The sequence below is a fragment of the Phascolarctos cinereus genome, unplaced genomic scaffold, assembly GCF_003287225.1.
Source record: "Phascolarctos cinereus isolate Bilbo 61053 unplaced genomic scaffold, phaCin_HiC Scaffold_4;HRSCAF=312, whole genome shotgun sequence".
Lineage (NCBI taxonomy): Eukaryota > Metazoa > Chordata > Mammalia > Diprotodontia > Phascolarctidae > Phascolarctos > Phascolarctos cinereus.
The window spans coordinates 350,373,096-350,391,906 of NW_027555847.1; the positions used below are offsets into that span (position 1 = coordinate 350,373,096).

The 18,811-nt window shown below is 38.3% G+C and overlaps 1 protein-coding gene across 3 annotated transcripts in view; it reads left to right on the forward strand.

Moving 5' to 3' along the window:
• C6 (complement C6) overlaps positions 1–17,964 on the forward strand; it is a 69,799-nt gene extending 51,835 nt beyond the window's left edge. For all 3 annotated transcript variants that reach the window (XM_020996319.1, XM_020996327.1, XM_020996337.2), the window contains 7 exons: positions 971–1,142; positions 1,332–1,443; positions 2,425–2,557; positions 3,843–4,031; positions 5,553–5,643; positions 8,896–9,137; positions 17,556–17,964. In XM_020996319.1, coding sequence (XP_020851978.1) covers positions 971–1,142; positions 1,332–1,443; positions 2,425–2,557; positions 3,843–4,031; positions 5,553–5,643; positions 8,896–9,137; positions 17,556–17,737 — 1,121 coding nt within the window. In that variant the 3' untranslated portion in view covers positions 17,738–17,964. The remainder of the gene's footprint in view (positions 1–970; positions 1,143–1,331; positions 1,444–2,424; positions 2,558–3,842; positions 4,032–5,552; positions 5,644–8,895; positions 9,138–17,555) is intronic.
• Positions 17,965–18,811: the final 847 nt, after the last annotated feature.

Genomic DNA, 18,811 nt, shown 5'->3' on the forward strand with positions numbered 1-18,811 from the left:
GAAACTCTACAGTTTCCCATCTCAGTAATAGCCACCCACATCTAGGGCTGCTAAAGCTGTTAAATGTGTGCCAGGTGAGAGCCATCCAAAAGACCAATTATGAATTCAGAAAGTTGTGCCACAAGTTCAGTTTCATGCATGTTGGTGAATTAGCTCTACAAAAAAAAATCTTTAGGATCAGTTGCAAAGTGAGATTTTTACAATCAGGACTTTTTCTCTACATAAGCAAGAACTCAGTGACATTTCACACTCTGCTGAATGCCTGCTTCCAGTCTTCTAATCGTGCATACTATGGTACAAGGGTTCTGTAATATTGACTAACATTCTCAAGCAATAAGAGTGAAGACCATACCCATAGACATCAGAGGTAATGATTCTCCTGTCACCATTTGCTGGAAAGTTGAAGGTCAATCACTCTCTGCTCACCTATCAGACAAACTGGCACCACCTACCACAGGTTCTAGAAAAGCATTCTTTATTCCCATTTATGGACAGCTACTCTGTGATTTCCAATTATATATGAATCCACAATATATAGTCTCATTTACCGTTTTTCAGTGGCATGGCTAAGGTAGTGTCTATCTCCCAGGGAGAGTGAAATGATCCCTTTTCCATCAGTAGTTTCAGTTATATTATATTGTATTCAGTTATATTAGACAGTGAATTCTTTAAGGGCAGGCATTGCCTTTTACCTTTCTTTGCAACCCCAATACCTAGCACATAGTGGATGCTTAATAAATGCAATTGACTGATATTGACTGACTGACATGGGTGCTACCTGCATGATATGAAAAGAAGTGGCCATCCATGTGGTCTCCCCATTCTAACCCCAGTGGAATTTACTTTTCAATATTTAATTATGCTGTTATTCCTGCCCCTTATTTGCAAATGAGCCACAATTATAGACTCTTCATCCAGATATCTTGGGAGGAGTTAGTCAAATCCCTAGTGATGTCTCTTCCTATCCCAGATGAAGTTGATGGTGCCTGGAGTTGCTGGTCCCCATGGAGTTCATGTGATGCTTCTTATAAAAGAAGAAGGACCCGTGAATGTAACAACCCTGTGCCCCAGAATGGAGGGAAGCCTTGTATAGGAGAGCAAGAGCAAGAAGAGGAATGTTCTTTTTCAATATTTGAAAACAGGTGAAGAATGGGAAGGAACTAGGGATTTTTCCTTCCCTGACATGAGTGATAAAGATACTCTTAAGCATTTTGATAAGATATGATTGGTATCTGATGTATTTTGAAAAACATTCCTGGTAAGGCATTGGGTTTTTCTCTAATTTTCTTTACAACACACACATGTACATACATGCCTTTTTGCTTCCCCAGGGGGGATATCTGCATAAATGATGATGAGGCCCTGAAAGAGGTGGACATTGATGAAATTAATCCTGAGTCTGGATGTGTTAAACCTATTCCTCCTGAAAATGGACTCCTCAGGGTGAGCTACCCCAGCCATGAACTAAGTTAATGTTAGGGTCTTAGGCACAGAGGAAAATGAACAAACTTGAAACTCGGGACCACTTCTGAGAATAGGTGTGTGTCTACTTTCTGGTAGTCTCCGTAGATTTAAAAAGAACACAAAATCTATAAAGCTCTATGTTCTCATCCCATGACCAAATTTTCAGGTGATGTCCGTCCCCACCTTTCTATTTCCACCTAGGTAAGTCAAAAACAAAGAAACAGACTGCATCCTTCTTCATTCCCCTACTCTTATTTATACCCCGCTCCCACTCTTGCCCACCCCCTTCCCCACTTCTGTCCATCCCCACCCCAACTTCACTGGAAGGTTATGAAATGTGGTTGATGGTATGTGAATGTGATGGAGGGCTGAACTCAAATCCATGTGGACTTGGATAATTTGTCAGGCCCTTTATTATTTTCCCCTGAGCAAGAGGTAAAAAATTGAAGGGAGGGATAGCATGGTACAAGTAAAGTTACAGAGGCAGATGGCAAGATGACTTTTTTGGCTAGGTCCCAGTATACTTGCAGATGGCTGGATGGAATGAAGAATGATTTAGGGCTATGGGATCATCTAGGTATAGTGGACAGAAGCAAGGATTGAATCACTCATTATCCAGTCTGGGCAGCTGTAGCCCTCACCTGAAAGATAAGTGCAATAATTCCTCCCAAGGTGGGGCAGGAAGTCTCTAAAAGTCTGGATCAGAAAGGTCAGTGTTTCTTGTGGGAAGAAACAGATAATGGCAGGGCAGGTGGCAAGGCACCCTCTCTGCTGAGGCCTTGGTTTTCCTGGCAGTGGATGGCTGAAAGAATGCCATCTCTAGTTCCATTAATAAACCAACTCTCAATCAGTCTAGAAGCTCTCAAGGAGATGGGAATGCTTGAAGCTCATTATTGGCAGTAGTGTTATGACAGTATCATAAAACCTCTGAGTTGGATTTCTGGGGTTTATTGTTTGTAGAGTGAGAAGAGGCTGTATTCTGTTGGAGAAGAAGTCGAAGTTACCTGCATGATGGGCTTCAATCTTGTTGGGTATCCGTACTTCAGGTGTTTACCTGATCAGACATGGAGGCAAGAAGATGTGGAATGTCAAAGTAAGGATATGTAGATAAATTTCAGAATGACCTATAATCTCCAGGCTTGAAAAGGACCAAGAAAGCCTCTAGTCAAGCCATGTCATTTTAGAGATGCCCAGGGAGATGAATTGACCCCATATTAGAGTAACAAAATGAATTTTTAAAAAATTAAAGTCAACAAAAAGAGACTGTGATTCAGTACTAGGTAGACTAGTAAATCCTATTGTTTTGGCCAGCTAAAATAAGTTAATGGACTTTTATTTTCATTAGTTATTTTTCTTTTTTTTTTGGTTAGGCAATGGGGTTAAGTGACTTGCCCAGGGTCACACAAATTGTAAGTGTTGTGTGTCTGAGGCCGGATTTGAACTCAGGTCCTCCCAAATCCAGGGCCAGTTCTCTATACACTGCACCACCTAGCAGCCTGCATTAGTCATTTTTTTTAAATAAAATTTTATAACTTTGTTTTTTTGTCACCTATCTTTCCCAGTGTATTCCAGCCCTCACCCCTCCCGAAGAACCATTCCTTATAACAAAGAATAAAAGAGGCAAAAAACCAAAATTAGCAAGACTCACCAGCATGTAAGATAGTCATTTTTAAAATGATCCTAATTAATCTTAACAAATTTTGACACATAAAATTTTTGGTGTCACTAGAGGTAAACCTTTTTTTCAAAGTATTTATTATAAAATTAATCTCTTTTCTAAGAGACAACGGTAATTACCTCTCTGATTTGCCTATCAGTGTAAAAAAAAACCAACAGAAACAAAAACAAACTTTTTTTGTCTTCTCCCGTTGAAAGATACATTATCTAAAAATTCCTACCAACTCTCCATAACTCCAAGGCTGCTCCTGAATTGTCTCCTCACAAGCTATCTGTTTTCCTTTTTGGTCTTAATGCTTTTTGGTCATTCGGCTGCTCAGTGGCCATTCTAGCAATTAGTCCACACAGGCAAGGAGAGAAAATGAAACTACTGACGAGTCAATCTGTAGCTCATTAGCAGCTCTGAAATGTCTGCTAGGGAAGAAGATGGAAATTTACATGAAATTACACTTGAAAATTATTGACCAACAAGCAAGCCCTCTGACTCCAAATCCTGTGCCCTCAGCTACCTCTCTGGCTTTGTATGTTACATAGTACTATACAAATGAAAGCCATTAAATCCCAAGTAACCCATTAGGATGCAGTGTAACTAAGCTGATAGGAAATGCATCTTAGCTCCCTTAAGCCACACAAAATCTGTTTATAATTATTAATATATGGTTTTTCATATAACATGTTAATATCATTGTTTCTCTTTACAGGGGTAGGGTGCCTAAAGCCATTTGTACAGGAAGGCTTTTCAATCACACCATATCAAAGTGTATATGACATTGGAGATACCATCAAACTCACCTGCCCCCATGGCTTTGTCATTACTGGGCCACCAAATTACACATGTGGGAAAAAGTCTTGGGAGCCAGCGATTCCAAGTTCACTCACTTGCAAACGAGGTTAGTGCCTTAGCCACAAGCCAAATCAATAACATAGCACTGACAGTGTGTTTTCCTTTAATGTGCTTCTGTGGAACATGCATGATTGGTGTACAATGCATATATAACTAGAGTTATATGTATGTATGTATGTGTATATAAAGTGTATATATAAAGTGTGTATATTTTATGTATGTGTATATATACATATGCAGACATATATGTGTGTACATTATGTATAGAACAGCTAGATAGCTTAGTAGATAGAGCTCTGGGCCTGGAGTCAAGAAGACCTGAATTCAAATCTGAACTCAGATACTTAATAGCTGTGTGATCCTGTGCAAGTCGCTTAACCTCTGTTTGCCAAATCTATGAGAGAAGAAAATAGCCAACCACTCCAGGATCTTTGCAAAAAAACCCCAATGGACAGAGTGGCTCATGAGATCACTAAGAGTCAGACACGACTAAACAATAACAACAAGAAAGGCTGGGAGATAAAAAGTCATTGGTTGGAATTTTGGTCATAGAGGGTATCTCTTTGGTTCTCCCTCGGATCGTAGGATTTAGCTAGAAGGTAACCTGGAGAGCATAGGATCATAGTGACATAGCTGAAAAGGGCTGCCTATTCAAGCTCTCATTTTCTAGCTAGCAAAACTGAAGCCCAGAAACATTAATCAACTTACCCAAGGCCCTACAAGAAGTAAGTAGCAGAGCTAAGATTCAAATCCAGGCCTTTCAACGTTAGAGCCTGTGCTCTGCCTACTGCACCGCTTGGCTTTAATCGCATTTCATATTTGATGGTAGCCGGGAGCACCCGGTGCCCTCCGTTTGACTTCTAAATCAACTTAAAATGTGTCCCTTACCTATTGAATTATTACACGGATAAATTCCTCAGGTGAAAAGATGGTTCTGAAGTCATGAACACTCAACCCTCTACCCAGCATTAATTATTTTTTCTACTTTGGCTTGGTCTGAAGTTTCTAACATACTTGAATACAGTTCCCTATGTCATGATTCTCTTTTCCATGTGACCTTGTTTTGTTTTTCCTTCCTTCCCTTCCAAGATCTATAGCAATGTGTTTTGGCTTCTAGAGAGGAAATACATTTTCATCTAGTCTCTACCTAGAACAGCACAACAAGCAAAACTCTTGAGTCCTACCATTCCATGCTGACAGACCAATTCTACTTGCGAATACTGAAATATGCTATTTGGAGGTGCTATTCACTTCCAGAAAGAGAACTGATGAACTCTGAGTACAAACTAAAGTATAATTTTCTCATTTTCATTATTTTTTCCCTTTTTTGCAATGTGGCTAATATGGAGATGTTTTGCATGAGTTCACATATATAATGGCATCATTTTGCTTGTCTTCTCAGTGGGTGAGGGGGAGTAGGAGGGTGGGGAAGAATTTGGAACTCAACAGTTAAAAAGAAGAGAATGTTAAAAAAAACTTATTAAAAATTAAGGGAAAAGCAGCACTTTGAAGTCAATTGATTATTGCATAGATGAGAGTCTTCATGTCCTTCATTTGTTTGTTCCAGATGTTCCAACCCACATGAGCAATTGTGGACCTGGACGTAAGTCAGTGGAATCCCAATGTGTTTGTATGTCTCCAGAAGATGACTGTAGTGGGTAAGCTACTACATGGACCATATTTTGAAATTTGACAAGGCCATTCAATGCTATACAGATGGTCATTTGTAAATTTGAAACCACAAGTTAAAGGATAAAATTACCTAAGACCTCTTTCCAAAGCTGAAGGACTAAAACAATATATTTCTTTTTAGAGCTTGTGAGATCCCGCTAGTCTAAATTCCTTCCCTCCATGAGGTATTTTAATTATACTTCCTTATTCTGCATAAGGCCTTTTATTGTTAGCCACAGTCTTAATCAGCACATTCAACAACCTACAACTTGAATACTATGACATCAGAGTTAACAGGATATAATAGAAAGAAAATGGACTTAGAGTCAGAAGAGAACTGGGTTCAAATCCTACCTCTAATACTTCCTAGCTGTGTGATCATGGACAAGTCATTGGGATCGTAAGCCAGAAGATGATAGTATTAGAGAGCTGGAATAGACTTTAGAGGCCATCAAGACCAATGGCCTCATTTTACAGATGAAGAAATTGAGGCCCAGAGATATTAATTGACTTAACCAATGGTATACAGCTAGTAAGTGCTTAAGGTAGCATTTGAAGCCAGGTCTTCCTGACTACAACTCTATGGCTATATCTACTATATATATCATGCTAATTGTACATCTTTAATCCTTCCCGATTCTCTGTTTCCTGATCTGTATGTGGCACTTATGTGCCCCACAAAATACCGTCAAATTCAAGGTACATTGTATATCTATGAGTCAATATCCACTCAAGATCACTGATCATGAGCCCCCACCAAAGTATTTCTTCTTAACAGAGAATCAGAGGACATATTACCCTCAAACAAAAAACATTTAAGAGCATAGAAAGATAGGTGATAAGAAACATTATAGATACACACTGGAATACACTGTCCCATGGGTTGCCATGCTACCAGTTGGGGAGATGACATTTGTGAACACAAAGTAAACATGTATGACTGGGGTAATGAAGTGACAAGGGCCACTCATACTTACGGAGCTGTTGATTTCTCCTGCAATGTTTCTAATGCCTTCTGGTGATGTCTTCCAGAGAGCTACGTTTTCAGCTGAGCTGGGATCCTCTGCTACCTTATTTTCTCATGCTGTTCACTATCCACCGAGTTTTCTCTTTACTGTTTTCTACTGGAATTTCTAATACACTGCTCTCTGCTACTCTTTCCTGAACTTCAGCTGCTGTGCCACATCCTCTCAAGAGGAATGGTTCTATAGGTTCTTGTATATCATAGATTAACACTTTTGAACTTTCGGACTCTAGATCACCGGATTCATTTAGCTAGCTAGGGAAGTGCTTAGACATCTAAGTATATCTTTTGGTATCTTTTTCTTCTGCCACCTTTGGAAGTTCTCTCATTCTAAACTCTTATCAAAAGAATGATATGAAATTCCTTTTAACTCCTTTCATAATCTGGTCACAAACCCGAGTCTTCCTCAAATCATTTCAGGGACTCCACTTAGCAAAACTGCAAAGAAGATTAATGGACATTGCATGAGGGAATTCCTTTCAATATCATCAAGCCTCTAATTACTATGAAAATCAAATCAGGACCAGTATCTATATGGGCCTAGTGCAGCTAGTGACTTTTGACCTATTTCCCATCAGTAACCTAACTCACTATACTCACTACATGGACACTGATGATAAAAGTATTTACCTTACAGGGCTGTTGTAAGGATTAAATGAAATAAATTATTTATCATGCTTGTTCATACACATTAATCACTCATATATTGGGAAATGGCTCTTATTCTTATCTACTTGTATCAGGTCTTTGGATATCAAAACTTTATCAGAGATTTTTGCTGTTAAAATTGTTTTCCCAATCAATGGCTTCTCTTCTTATTCTAGCTACGCTGATTTTGTTTGTGTAAGCTTAAGAAAAAATTTTGTAACTTAAAGTTTATCATTCCCCCCCCTTTCTTAATTTCTTCTAGACATAATTGTACGAGGTCCTTCCTTCCATTTCCCTCTAATTTTTTAATGATGTGATCTTCTCTATTTAGACTGTATATCCGTTTGGAGCTTGGTATGGTGTGTGTGATCGAAGCTTATTTTCTGCAAAACTCTCTTCCAGTTTTCTCAGAAGTTCTTATTCAAGAAGAAAATCTTACCTCAGTAGTTTGTGATATTGGGTTACTGTCAAACACTAGCCTACTATTTTATTGCCTCAGGGTCTTGCTTGTCTAGTCTCTTCCATTGGTCAACTTTTCTATTTTTTAACCAATACCAAAGAGGTTTGATGATTACTTTTACAATACAGTTTGAGACTTGGTCATGTTAAGCTCCATTTTTTCCTATTTTTTTTGTATCATTTCCCTTGAAATTCTTGGTCTTCTGTCCCTTCAAATGAATTTTGGTATTATTTGGCCTAATTCTATATATTAAACTTTTGTTGGTTTCATTGGTATTATGTAAAATCTAAAGTTAGGTACAATCTTTATTTTTATTATGTTGATGTGACCCCATCATGAGCAATGAATGTGTAATTACTTAAGGGAAAAAGCCTCTAATATCCAATTAGAAAGTCCATATAGTGACACAGGAAAAGTAAAATAACTGAATACTTTATAATCTATAATGAAACATCACATAAATGGTATAGCCAAAAAGTGCTTTAGAATTCACGTGGAAGGGGCAGCTAGGTGGCACAGTGAATAGAGCTCTGGCCTTGGAGTCAGGAGGACCTGAGTTCAAATCTAGCCTCAGACACTTAACACTTACTAGCTGTGTGACCCTGGGCAAGTCACAACCCCAGTTACCTCACCAAAAAAAAAAAGAAAAGAAATGAAGTAATCGTCTTAGACTAGAGTAGTCAGTGGAGGCTTCGTAGAGGAGGTGGGACTTGATTCAGTATCATCTCTGTAAGACACACATACTATAATCCAGAATGGATAGAATATATACAGGCAGAGAGAGAAGATCACAGTCAATAAAGCTGGAAAGCAAATTGAAGTCAAATTGTAGATGGCATGTTCTGAATGCTAGGCTAAGAAATTAAGACTTTATTGTCTAGGCTTCAGGGAGCCACTGATAGCTTGTAAGCATGGGAATGTTATGGTGAATATACTGTTTTAGAAAGATTAATATGGCAGCCGTTTGTGCGATACATTGGAGTGGGGCAGATGCTGGCAAAGGAGGGACCAATTAGAAGTTGATATCATCATTCAGCTGTGGGTGCTCCTTGTCTGTCTTTGTCCTCTTCTTCAGATAAACATGTTATTTTTTTTCTCCCCTGGCAGTCATTACTCAGAAGATCTCTGTGTATTCAGTTCAGACTCCAACCATTACTTTACCAAACCCAGCTGCAATTTTTTGGCAGAGAAATGTGCAAATACCCAGAAATTACATTTCTTATCTGTTGGATCCTGCCAGGATGGACCTCAGTTGGAACAGGCCATTGAAAGAATAAAGCTTTCATTCAACAGCACAAAGAAGGAGCCCTGTGGCTATGACACATGCTATGATTGGGAAAACTGTTCAGGTGAGATTCCATTCATTAAGTGCTTTTATTACCTGTATATTGGTACCCTCAGGACTAATATTTACCTACGCATTGTGTACTATTGTTATTTGCATTCACCCATCTATTCTACTTAAAGAAGAGCCTCATAGTGAAATAGCTTTGTCTTTGAATGAATTCATACTGTGAAAATATCCACTTTTTTCATAGAATACACAGAGGTGGGCTGCAGGGGTGTCAGCAAGATCCAAATGTATAGATAGACTTTCCCCATATGGAATGTTTTCTTTTTAAAATTTTTAATATGTTATTATTTATTTTATTAAATATTTCCCAATTACACACAAAAAATTTAACATTCTTTTTAAAAAAATTTTCAGTTCCAAATTCTGTCTCCTTCTCACTCCTCCCCCACCCCTTGAGAAGGCAAGCAATATATCAATTATACATGTGAAGTCATGTAAAATATATTCATATGCAATATTTTCAAATGGATCACTAAAACCTAGGCTCAAAAAATGTTTTTAAAACTTTGCAATGCTGATCAAAGTTAGGTTCCATGTCTTAAGTTACCTCTCATTTCTTCTTTTTGCTGCCTATTTTTCTCCTCCAAGCAGATATCTTTCAGCTCAGCATAAGGCTACAGATGAGAATAGGCAGGTGCCAAAGTCCAGATCATGCCTGACATATCTAGAGCAGACCTTTTAGCTCCAGCTCCCTTAATCAGTCCTGTGATTAAACTGAAGGCCAAAGGGCCTTCACAGATGGACATCGTCAATGGGCCAAATTTTTATGGCAGCAAATCAGGAAGTCAACACCTGGTGTTGGTTGCCCATGAGCCACATTTAATCCATGGCTAAACAGTGGTTAGGACAGTGGGACAAATTTGAGCATTACCCACCCACTCAGAATAAAGCCATCTGTTACTTGAAAATGGAATCTCAATGTATATGTCAAGTCCTATATTATTTTTAATAAAATTCATCCTAGGGACAAATATTAGGGGAAAGAAATTGCTAGGACATATGGATAATCTTTCTAACGATTAGAGCCATCCAGAAATGAAATCAGCTCCCCCAGCAGGTAGAGTTCCCTGTTGCAAATGTGAGCCTACATATGAAGGATAACTTAGAGGGGATTCCCGCATTCAACAAAGGTTAGAATGGATGACCTCTGAGTTCTCTTCCAACTCTACAATTCTTTTATTTTGAATATTATTCAACATTATTTTGCATTTTAAATACAGCTATTTTTCCCAACGATGCTGAATGATCTTGGAACGTTATCTTGAAAAGCACACAGGGAGAGAAAAAGTTGTTGAATAACATAAGATGTTCAAATGCTCTCTGAGTAGGCTATGAAGTTCTAGGCAGGTCAAGCATTTGAGGCTATGTTCAGTGAGTTATCTTCCGTTCCTACTCATCCCGTTTATCATTGAGCAAAAGTCTTTGTGGAGTTTTCTGACTGCGAAGAATTTTATTTTGCTTTCTTTATCATGAATTATTTTTTTCAGTTCTGTCTAAATGAAAAATCTTCCCCACTATAAAATTCTATCAAAATCTTTGTATTTGTTATTACTTCTTCTATAATAGCTGCATTGAAATCTCCACAGATTTCAAGAGTTGACATATTTTCAAAGAAGAACTCCAAAGTTCATATATCTTTCCATTGTTTATGCAAATTAACAGAATGTCCTGGGGCTATCAAAGTGGGCCAGAGGGCTTTCCCAAGAACTTTAGTCTGAGCATTTTGCAATGTTCTGATCCTTGATACAAATATAAAGCAGAAAGCATTTCCACCCTGAAATCCCGTCTGCTGGTGCCAATCTTGCTTAACTAGTTTGTGTCACAGACTACACTTCTTGGTAGTGCCTGGCAAAGAATAGCATCAATATGCATGCTTTCCCATCAATGTAGTCTCTGGCTTAAAAAAAAAACAAAATAAAAAACCAACAACCCAGATCCCCTCCTTTTCTCAGTGGCTTTTCTTTTGGCCACAACAAGCTAAATGATCTTAATTATGAGCTGAATTGAATCTTTTCTTGATTAACTTCGGGTCTTGATTACATCACATACTTTGATGCAGTCTTGCCTCAATCACAAACATGAAATCAGGAAAATCACAAAATTTGCTTTTAAGCAGTAATCATAATGGTTCCATCCCACCCCTCATCCACTACAGAATCATTTTTATAAAGATAAAATGTTCTACCTACACTGCATGAATGTCCATTACCAATTTAATGGGAAACATTTATTAGTTCAACATTTATTCAATAAAAATGTATCCAGTACCTATTATTTGCAACTCCAAATCACTCTGTTGGGCAATATGAGGGAGACAGAAATGACAAAAGATATAACCCTCATCCTCATGGAGATTATACTTTAGTTAGAAAGACATATCCACAAATAGTGTAAGAAAAAGTAGATGTACCAAAGGGGGAGTACAAAGCACAGAGTTGGGCCAGTCATTTCTGGCTGGGGGGATGTGAGAAGGCTTCCTGAGAAAGGAGTCTTTGAGCTAGGCCATGGAGGACGGTTGGGACAGAGAGGCACCAGAAGATGAAGAGTTTCTAATTGCCCAGTATGAATGAAGCACAGCCATGCCATCCATGGATGTTACCATCATAGCACTTGTGGCAGGTATATAACCCCATGGTGAAAGGGACTCCTTTGAGGAACAACATTCTCCCCTTCCCCATTCCCCATCTCCTGTCCTCATGGATAAGCCTTCTACTGTTCCTATCCTACCTAGGGTCCCTCCGGCCAGGTAGAAAAATGACAGAAGAGGAACAATGTGGACTAATTGAGACAGGAAATTGGGTTCAATTGCCATGGGGAGAATTGAAAGGATTATTAAGAACTACTGTATCCTCTGCTGATACATCCTGGGAAAAGTATGGGCCCTGAGGTGCTGGTACCTGTAACAATAATACATAGAATTAGAGGCCTAGACTTTTGGATCCAGCAGGTCTTGGACTATTGCCATCACAACAAGGGTGACAGGGCTGAGCATGAACTTGGAAGACTTCTAGTGGCACATGTGCTCTGGCCCCTTGCTGAAGGGCAGAATCACAGAATCAAAATATTTGAAAGTTAGAAGGGACCACAATGGTTGTCTGTTGAACCCTGGCTCAGTCACCAGTCCACTTCTACACTGTCCCCTTTCCCCTAGGGTCTCACTAGAAGCCTCTAACTGAGCACATCCTTTAGCAAGGGGCAGAGCACAGGTACATGCTCAGTCCTATCACCCTCGTTACACCATAGCCACCTAACTAGCCTCTTGGCTCCAGTTTCCCCCCACCCCAATTTATGTTTCATTTCACCTCCAGACAAATATTCCAAACAGAGACTACTGTTATGTCACTCGTCAACTCCCAAGACTTCAATGGCTTTCTATTTTCTATAAGAGAAAGACAGAGATCTGTGGACTATTAGGGCTGGAAGTGACTTTACAGATTAGTACTACCACCTCATTTTACAAATGAGGAGCCAGATGACTCTGAGAAGTGAAGTGACTTGTCCAAGGTCATGTATGTGTATCTCCTCACATACCTCTCAAATCTACCCAATCTAAAGAAAGACATAGTGTTCCGAATATGTTCGTTTCCAGTCCCACTAGCTTTTTTTGTCAGCATGGAGTCATTTAACTCCAGATTACCCAACATGTACTTTTTCTGTGTAGTAAGCTAGATTTCTTAAATTCTGGACAAAAAGTCTATTAATCAACAAATAGTTATGAACACTGATTTTGTACAAGGGACTTTGTTTAATGCTTGGGCATGGGGAAGGTAAAAGTACAACAAGGAGTTAAGATAAATTCTCTTCCTTCAAGTTGCCAACAATGTAGTTGGGGGAAATTACAATGCACACATTTTAAAGTTAACTAACATTATAAAATAATCAAGTGTCAAATGGTTGACACAGACAGTAAATTAGAGAAGTTCAGGAAAAAAGAGGGATCTCCCTGTTCTTTGGAGCAGTTGAAGAAGACCTGGAGGGAAGGAATTGAATTGGGGCTTGAAAGATGGGTGGGATTTGAAGAGCCAGGGAAGGGGGAAGAAGTGCTTTGAAGGTAGGGGACAGAGTGAGAATCACATAAACACATGTGGGAAGTCAGGACTATGGCATGCTGACTGGAAGACGGAGGATAGCTTCTGTTTATACAGAGGTAAAGAGAGAAATAAAGTTGAAAGGGTAGTTTGGGGTCAACTATTAGATGGTCCTGAATATTAAGCTAAAGGAAGAGAGAGACACAGAGACAGAGACACAGAGACAGAGAGATGATGATGATGATGATGATTATGATGATGATGGAGATATGATAGATAAAGAGATAGTGATAGCTAAAGGGAGAGACAGAGACAGAGAAAGAGAGAGACAGAGAGACAGAAAGAGAGAGACAGAGACAAAGAGATTATGATGATGATGATGATGATGATGATAGAGATAAAGAGATAGTGATAGTTAAAGGGAGAGAGAGACAGAGGGACAGAGACAGAGAGACAAATGAGAGAGAGAGAGTATTTATTAAGCATTTACTATGTGCCAGGCACTGTTCTGTTAGCACCAAAGACACAAAGATGAGGAGGGAAAAAAAGACAGTCCCAAAGCTCAAAGATCTTACGATTTTGTGGGAGAAAACAACATATAAAATGGAGCTAAAAGGGGAGGGAACAGGGAGGAAGTAGAGCAAGGCCACTGGTAAAGAGACAGAAAAATCCAGAATAAGGAACAGAGAGCTAGGAGTGAAGACACAGCCTGGGAATCTCATGAAATGGTGATCCAGGCCAGGGACTCACTAATCAGAAGAGAAGCCATATATTAAAGTAGATGAAACTGAGCTTCCAAGAATTACTTTTCATGAGGGCAGGGTGTGGGTGTATTTTCAGACCAAACCTGTGATTTCATTGGTATTGGGAGCGTCTAAATAAGGAAATTCCTTCTACCAATGTCCATTGGCTTCTGTTCTGCCATTTATAATCTTAGGATGTTTTATCTATAAAGTGTTTATCCATAGAATAAAGTTACTTCAAACTATTTTGTAAGCAAAGTACTTAACATGAATCATGAAACTTGTATTACAATAAGCTTCCTGAGGGCATACCCATACTATCTACCTTACTGGTTTTCTCTGTTTCCTTGACTTGACCAAATACATCAGATGATCATCTGGCTAATTATACTCGGTAAAAATGACTTGGCTCTCCTAGTTCCCCTTTTTCAGAAGGCCCTGTCTCTAATCTTCTCATTGCTACCTACCTCCCAACAAAGTGCAATTCTGTATTGAATAAGTGGAAATAAAAAGTCTCTGTCTTCCCTGCCTCTGGAAGGAGCACATTAACTCTGTCAGTTTCAACCTGCCATCCCTTCACTACATCTGCCATTTACATTTCATAACTTCCAAGGAAATGAGTGTTCTGTCCACATTTAAGTGCATTGCCCCACAGCCTTTTGTGTTCATGCAAAGTCCCTGAAAGAACAGGGTGTCAACAACATTGTGTGACTTTGTTATTTATTCCACAGTCCAGGGTGAAAGCAGTGAGTTTTCTTGTAAATTTGTAAACCATTCCTTGGCTGCTGCACACAGCGTGTCAAGCCAGTCTGCCAGGAAAGATATGGCCAGACACCACGCTCCCCACTGAGAGGGAAGCAGACAGAAATCCAGATGTGTTAGACTAGAGACACTCCAGGTGGAAGCCTTTGTCTCTGTGTTTATTCTGCAAATTAATGGAAGAATTTTCTTTTCAATTAAACATCTGAGGTTAAAATTGCTCTAATAGAGACAGCTAAGGAGCAGTAGATTTAGTGCTGTGACTGGATTCAGGAAGCCCTAAGTTCAAATCTGACCTTAGACACTTGCTAGCTATGTGACCCTGGATGAGTCACTTAACCTCTGTCTGCCTCAGTTTTCTCATCTGTAAAATGGGGATATAACAGTACTTACCTGGCAGGGTTGTTGGGAGGATCAAATGAGATAATAATTGTAAAACACTGAGCATAGTTCCTGGTACATAGTAAGTGTTATATAAATATTATTATCATATTATTATTATTATTATTAGCTATTAATTCCTAGGATTCGAAGCTAGACAACAGTTAAGAGACCAGCTATTTCAGTCTATTTTAAACATGAGGAAACAAAGCCTATTAAGGTGAAATGACTTATTTGAGATCACACAGCTAATAAATAAATAGCTGAACTGAGAAATTCCTGATTAAATCGAATGCTTTTACCACCTACCTTATGTAACCAAATGCTGTTTTTCAAGATATTAGGTTGGAAACCAAGTCCTCTTCTCCAAAATTGTCCACATATCTTTTCTGATCATTCTTTTGACTGTTCTCAGCTAGCTCCAGAAGAAAAACAAAGCTTATGTTTGAGGTCTGAGCTTATAGTATAATCATAACTAACATCAGTAACAATAACTAAACATTTTCTAGTCCTATGAGGTTTACGAAGTGCTTTACGTGTACATATTTAAGCTGAAACCTTTTAGTTATTAAAACTTCAAGCTGCACTAAGATTTTTGGGACACCTTGTAGTGTCTCATTTGATCCTCACAATAACTCTGTAAAGTAGTCACTATTAATATCTCCATTTTGCAGATGAGAAAACTGAGGCTGAGAGAGGAGGAAATTAACAAAGTGCAATGAGGGAGGAGGAAGAAGAGATGCTTTATCTTCCCTTTCTTGACAAGAGTAATTCTGTTTTAGAGGCAGCTAGGTGGTATAAAAGTGTTGGACTGGTTCCAAAATCAGGAACTGCTGAGTGCAGATCATGCCTCTCATATTTCCTAGCTGTGTCACCCTTGGCAGGTCACTGAAGCTTTCTCAGCCTAGGGTTTAATAGCTCCTACCCACACACAGGGCTGTGGAGTTGATGAGATGGTATGCAAAAAGTGTTTTGTGAACCTCAAAGTATAATGTACAAGCTAGCTATTATTATTTTTGAATAAGCTCTTTTTCAATACAAATAGTAAGGCATGTCTAATTCCTATGGCTTTTTTTTCTGCCTTTAACCCAGCTCTTGTACAAAGTCAGACAAAGACAAAGTCCAATCTTTGGTAGTCACTCCCAGACCAACAGCTAACCACCAGATTAAGAAAGCTATTCCCCTTCCCTGAAATGCAACAAAGTGCTCCTGAGGCCAGTACCAGGCAGCATGACTGCGAGTCTTCTGCCTCCAAAATGACATTATTCATGTCCAGGGAGAGAAGGTACAGTGACACACCCCACCCCACCCCAACACTGCCATCTTTTATTAATATGTGGCAAGCATTGTTACTTTTTCAGTCTGGTTCTAAGAAATGGGAATAATTTGTTAAATTAATTTCACATCTGTAAAATGGGAATAATAATAGTACCTACCTCAGAAAGTGTTACAAAGATCAAATAAGGTAATATATGAAAAGCACTTTGTAAAATTTAAAATATTACATAAATTTTAACTATTGCTATTACTATTATTACTATCATTATCATTATTACAACATAACTTAAGGTTTCAAAAATAGTGAGGAGAAAATCTTCCTTCATCTCTCTTTTAGAGTGAACTGACATCACACAGAATGCTAAGGAAAAAAAAATGTGTAGACAATTTCACTGAGATGTATTTACTCTAAGAACCTATGGGAAACCTATATGGAAACTCATATTCCAACGCCCACTTGCTCCATAGAAATTCCTTTCTCTGTGTTCTAAATAGTATTCCTCCATACCTTAGCTGGAAACTCTAGACAGAATAAGACCCTTTTACTTATACTAGGGTGTATGGAATGTTCAGGGAGGACAAGTACCTGTGGTGTGAGGGCTTGCTAAGCCCTTTTCAGGACTGCTCATCCATCTTTGATGCTCATCCATCTTTGATGCCCACCTGATTCACTCAACTCTCACCTAGATATAGATAGATAATTATATTTCAAAATAAATGGTTTCCTTCATAATCCTATGTATTTTGTTTTATACATTTGACATCCATAGGGTTCACCAGACTGTCAGAGGGGTTTGTGATACAAAAAAGTTTAAGAATCCCTGACTGAGAGGGTCATTATTATATACTGTCATACATTTCTAAGGTAGTTATTGTGTATTTATGGTTATCTGTATGTGAAGGGTTAAGGAGTTTAGTAGGATTTGAGATTAACTAGTAGCGGGAGGTCAACTAATTGGGGGCCTCTTATCTAAATTAATCACCAATAGTTCAACCAACTAAATTACTCCTCGTTAACTGTAACATCCATGAAGACAGGAATTGTATCTTATCTAAATTTTGCATCTCTAGCTTAGAATAATAAGTGAATGCAGTAGTTATTCTATAGTATTTGTTTAGTTGAACTGAATAATAGTCATATTGAGGAGCTAGGTACTCTGGAAAAGAATTAGACGAAAACAGTTTCTTAAGGTCTGTGGCAAATAACATCCTCTCCTTTTTCAGCCTCCACGTATACATGTGCCTGTTTGATGCCCTACCAGTGCCCCAAAAGTGGAAAACAAGACTATTGCATCAGAATAGGCTCTTCAAAGACTGAGAAAACAATGAACAGCTGTGTGCTGGGAGCACTATACTGTGCCCAAAAGAAGGTGGAAATAGTGCATCGCGGACAATGTATTGCCTGATGACCTGAGGCAAAAAAAACAACACTCAAGAAAATGGACGAGAACACTTAGAAAACCTGTTTGTTTGGAGCTCATTAGGTGGATGGATCTAAAATTTACTCCCCAGAAATGTTGTTTTGTACTTTTTACACAAATAAAAGCAGATCTAAATAATTGAAAAAATACTAACTGCTGATGGGCAGAGTGAACCAATATAATAAAAGTGACAATGCTACCTAAATAATTTACTTATTCAGTGTTGTGTCAATCAAACTACTAAAAAATCATACAGCTAGAAAAAATAATTTAAAAATTCATTTAGAGGAACAAAAGGTCAAGAATATGAAGGGAATCGATGGAAAAAATGAGAAGAAAATGGCCCTAGCAGTATCAGAACTTAAACTATGCTACAAACTGTAATTGTCAAACCATTTTGGTTATGAGTAAGAAATAAAGAGAATGACCAGTAGAATAGATGAGGAGCAATCTTAGAAGCAAATGAACACAAGAATCTAATGTTTGATAAACCCAAAGATACTAGCTATTATGGCAAAAACTCACTATATGACAAAATTGTTGGAAAAACTGCAAAATAGTTCAGCAGAAATTAGGTATAGACCAACATCTCAAGCCATATACCAAGATAAGCTCCAAATGGATACAAGATTTAGACATAAAGGGTGACATTGTAAGTAAACTAGAAGAGCATAGAAGAAATTACCTAAGATCTATGGATAGGGAAAGAGGTCATGATTAAGGAAGAGTTAGAGAAGTTCACAAGAGTAAAAATGAACAATTCTGATTACATGGTATTTTTTTTAATTTTGTAGAAACAAAACCAGTGCTGATAAAATTAGAAGAGAAGCAAGAAATTGGGAGGGGGAAATCTTTCCAGCAAATTCTCTGATAAAGGTTTCACTTTTAAGACAGATATTTAACTGATTCAAATTTATAAAAGTAAGAGTCATTCCACAATTGATAAATGGTCAAAGGATATAAACAGGCAGTTTTTAGAGGAAGAAATCAAAACTATCAATAACCCACATGGGAAAAATGCTCTACATCACTAATAATTAAAGAAATATAAATTGAAAT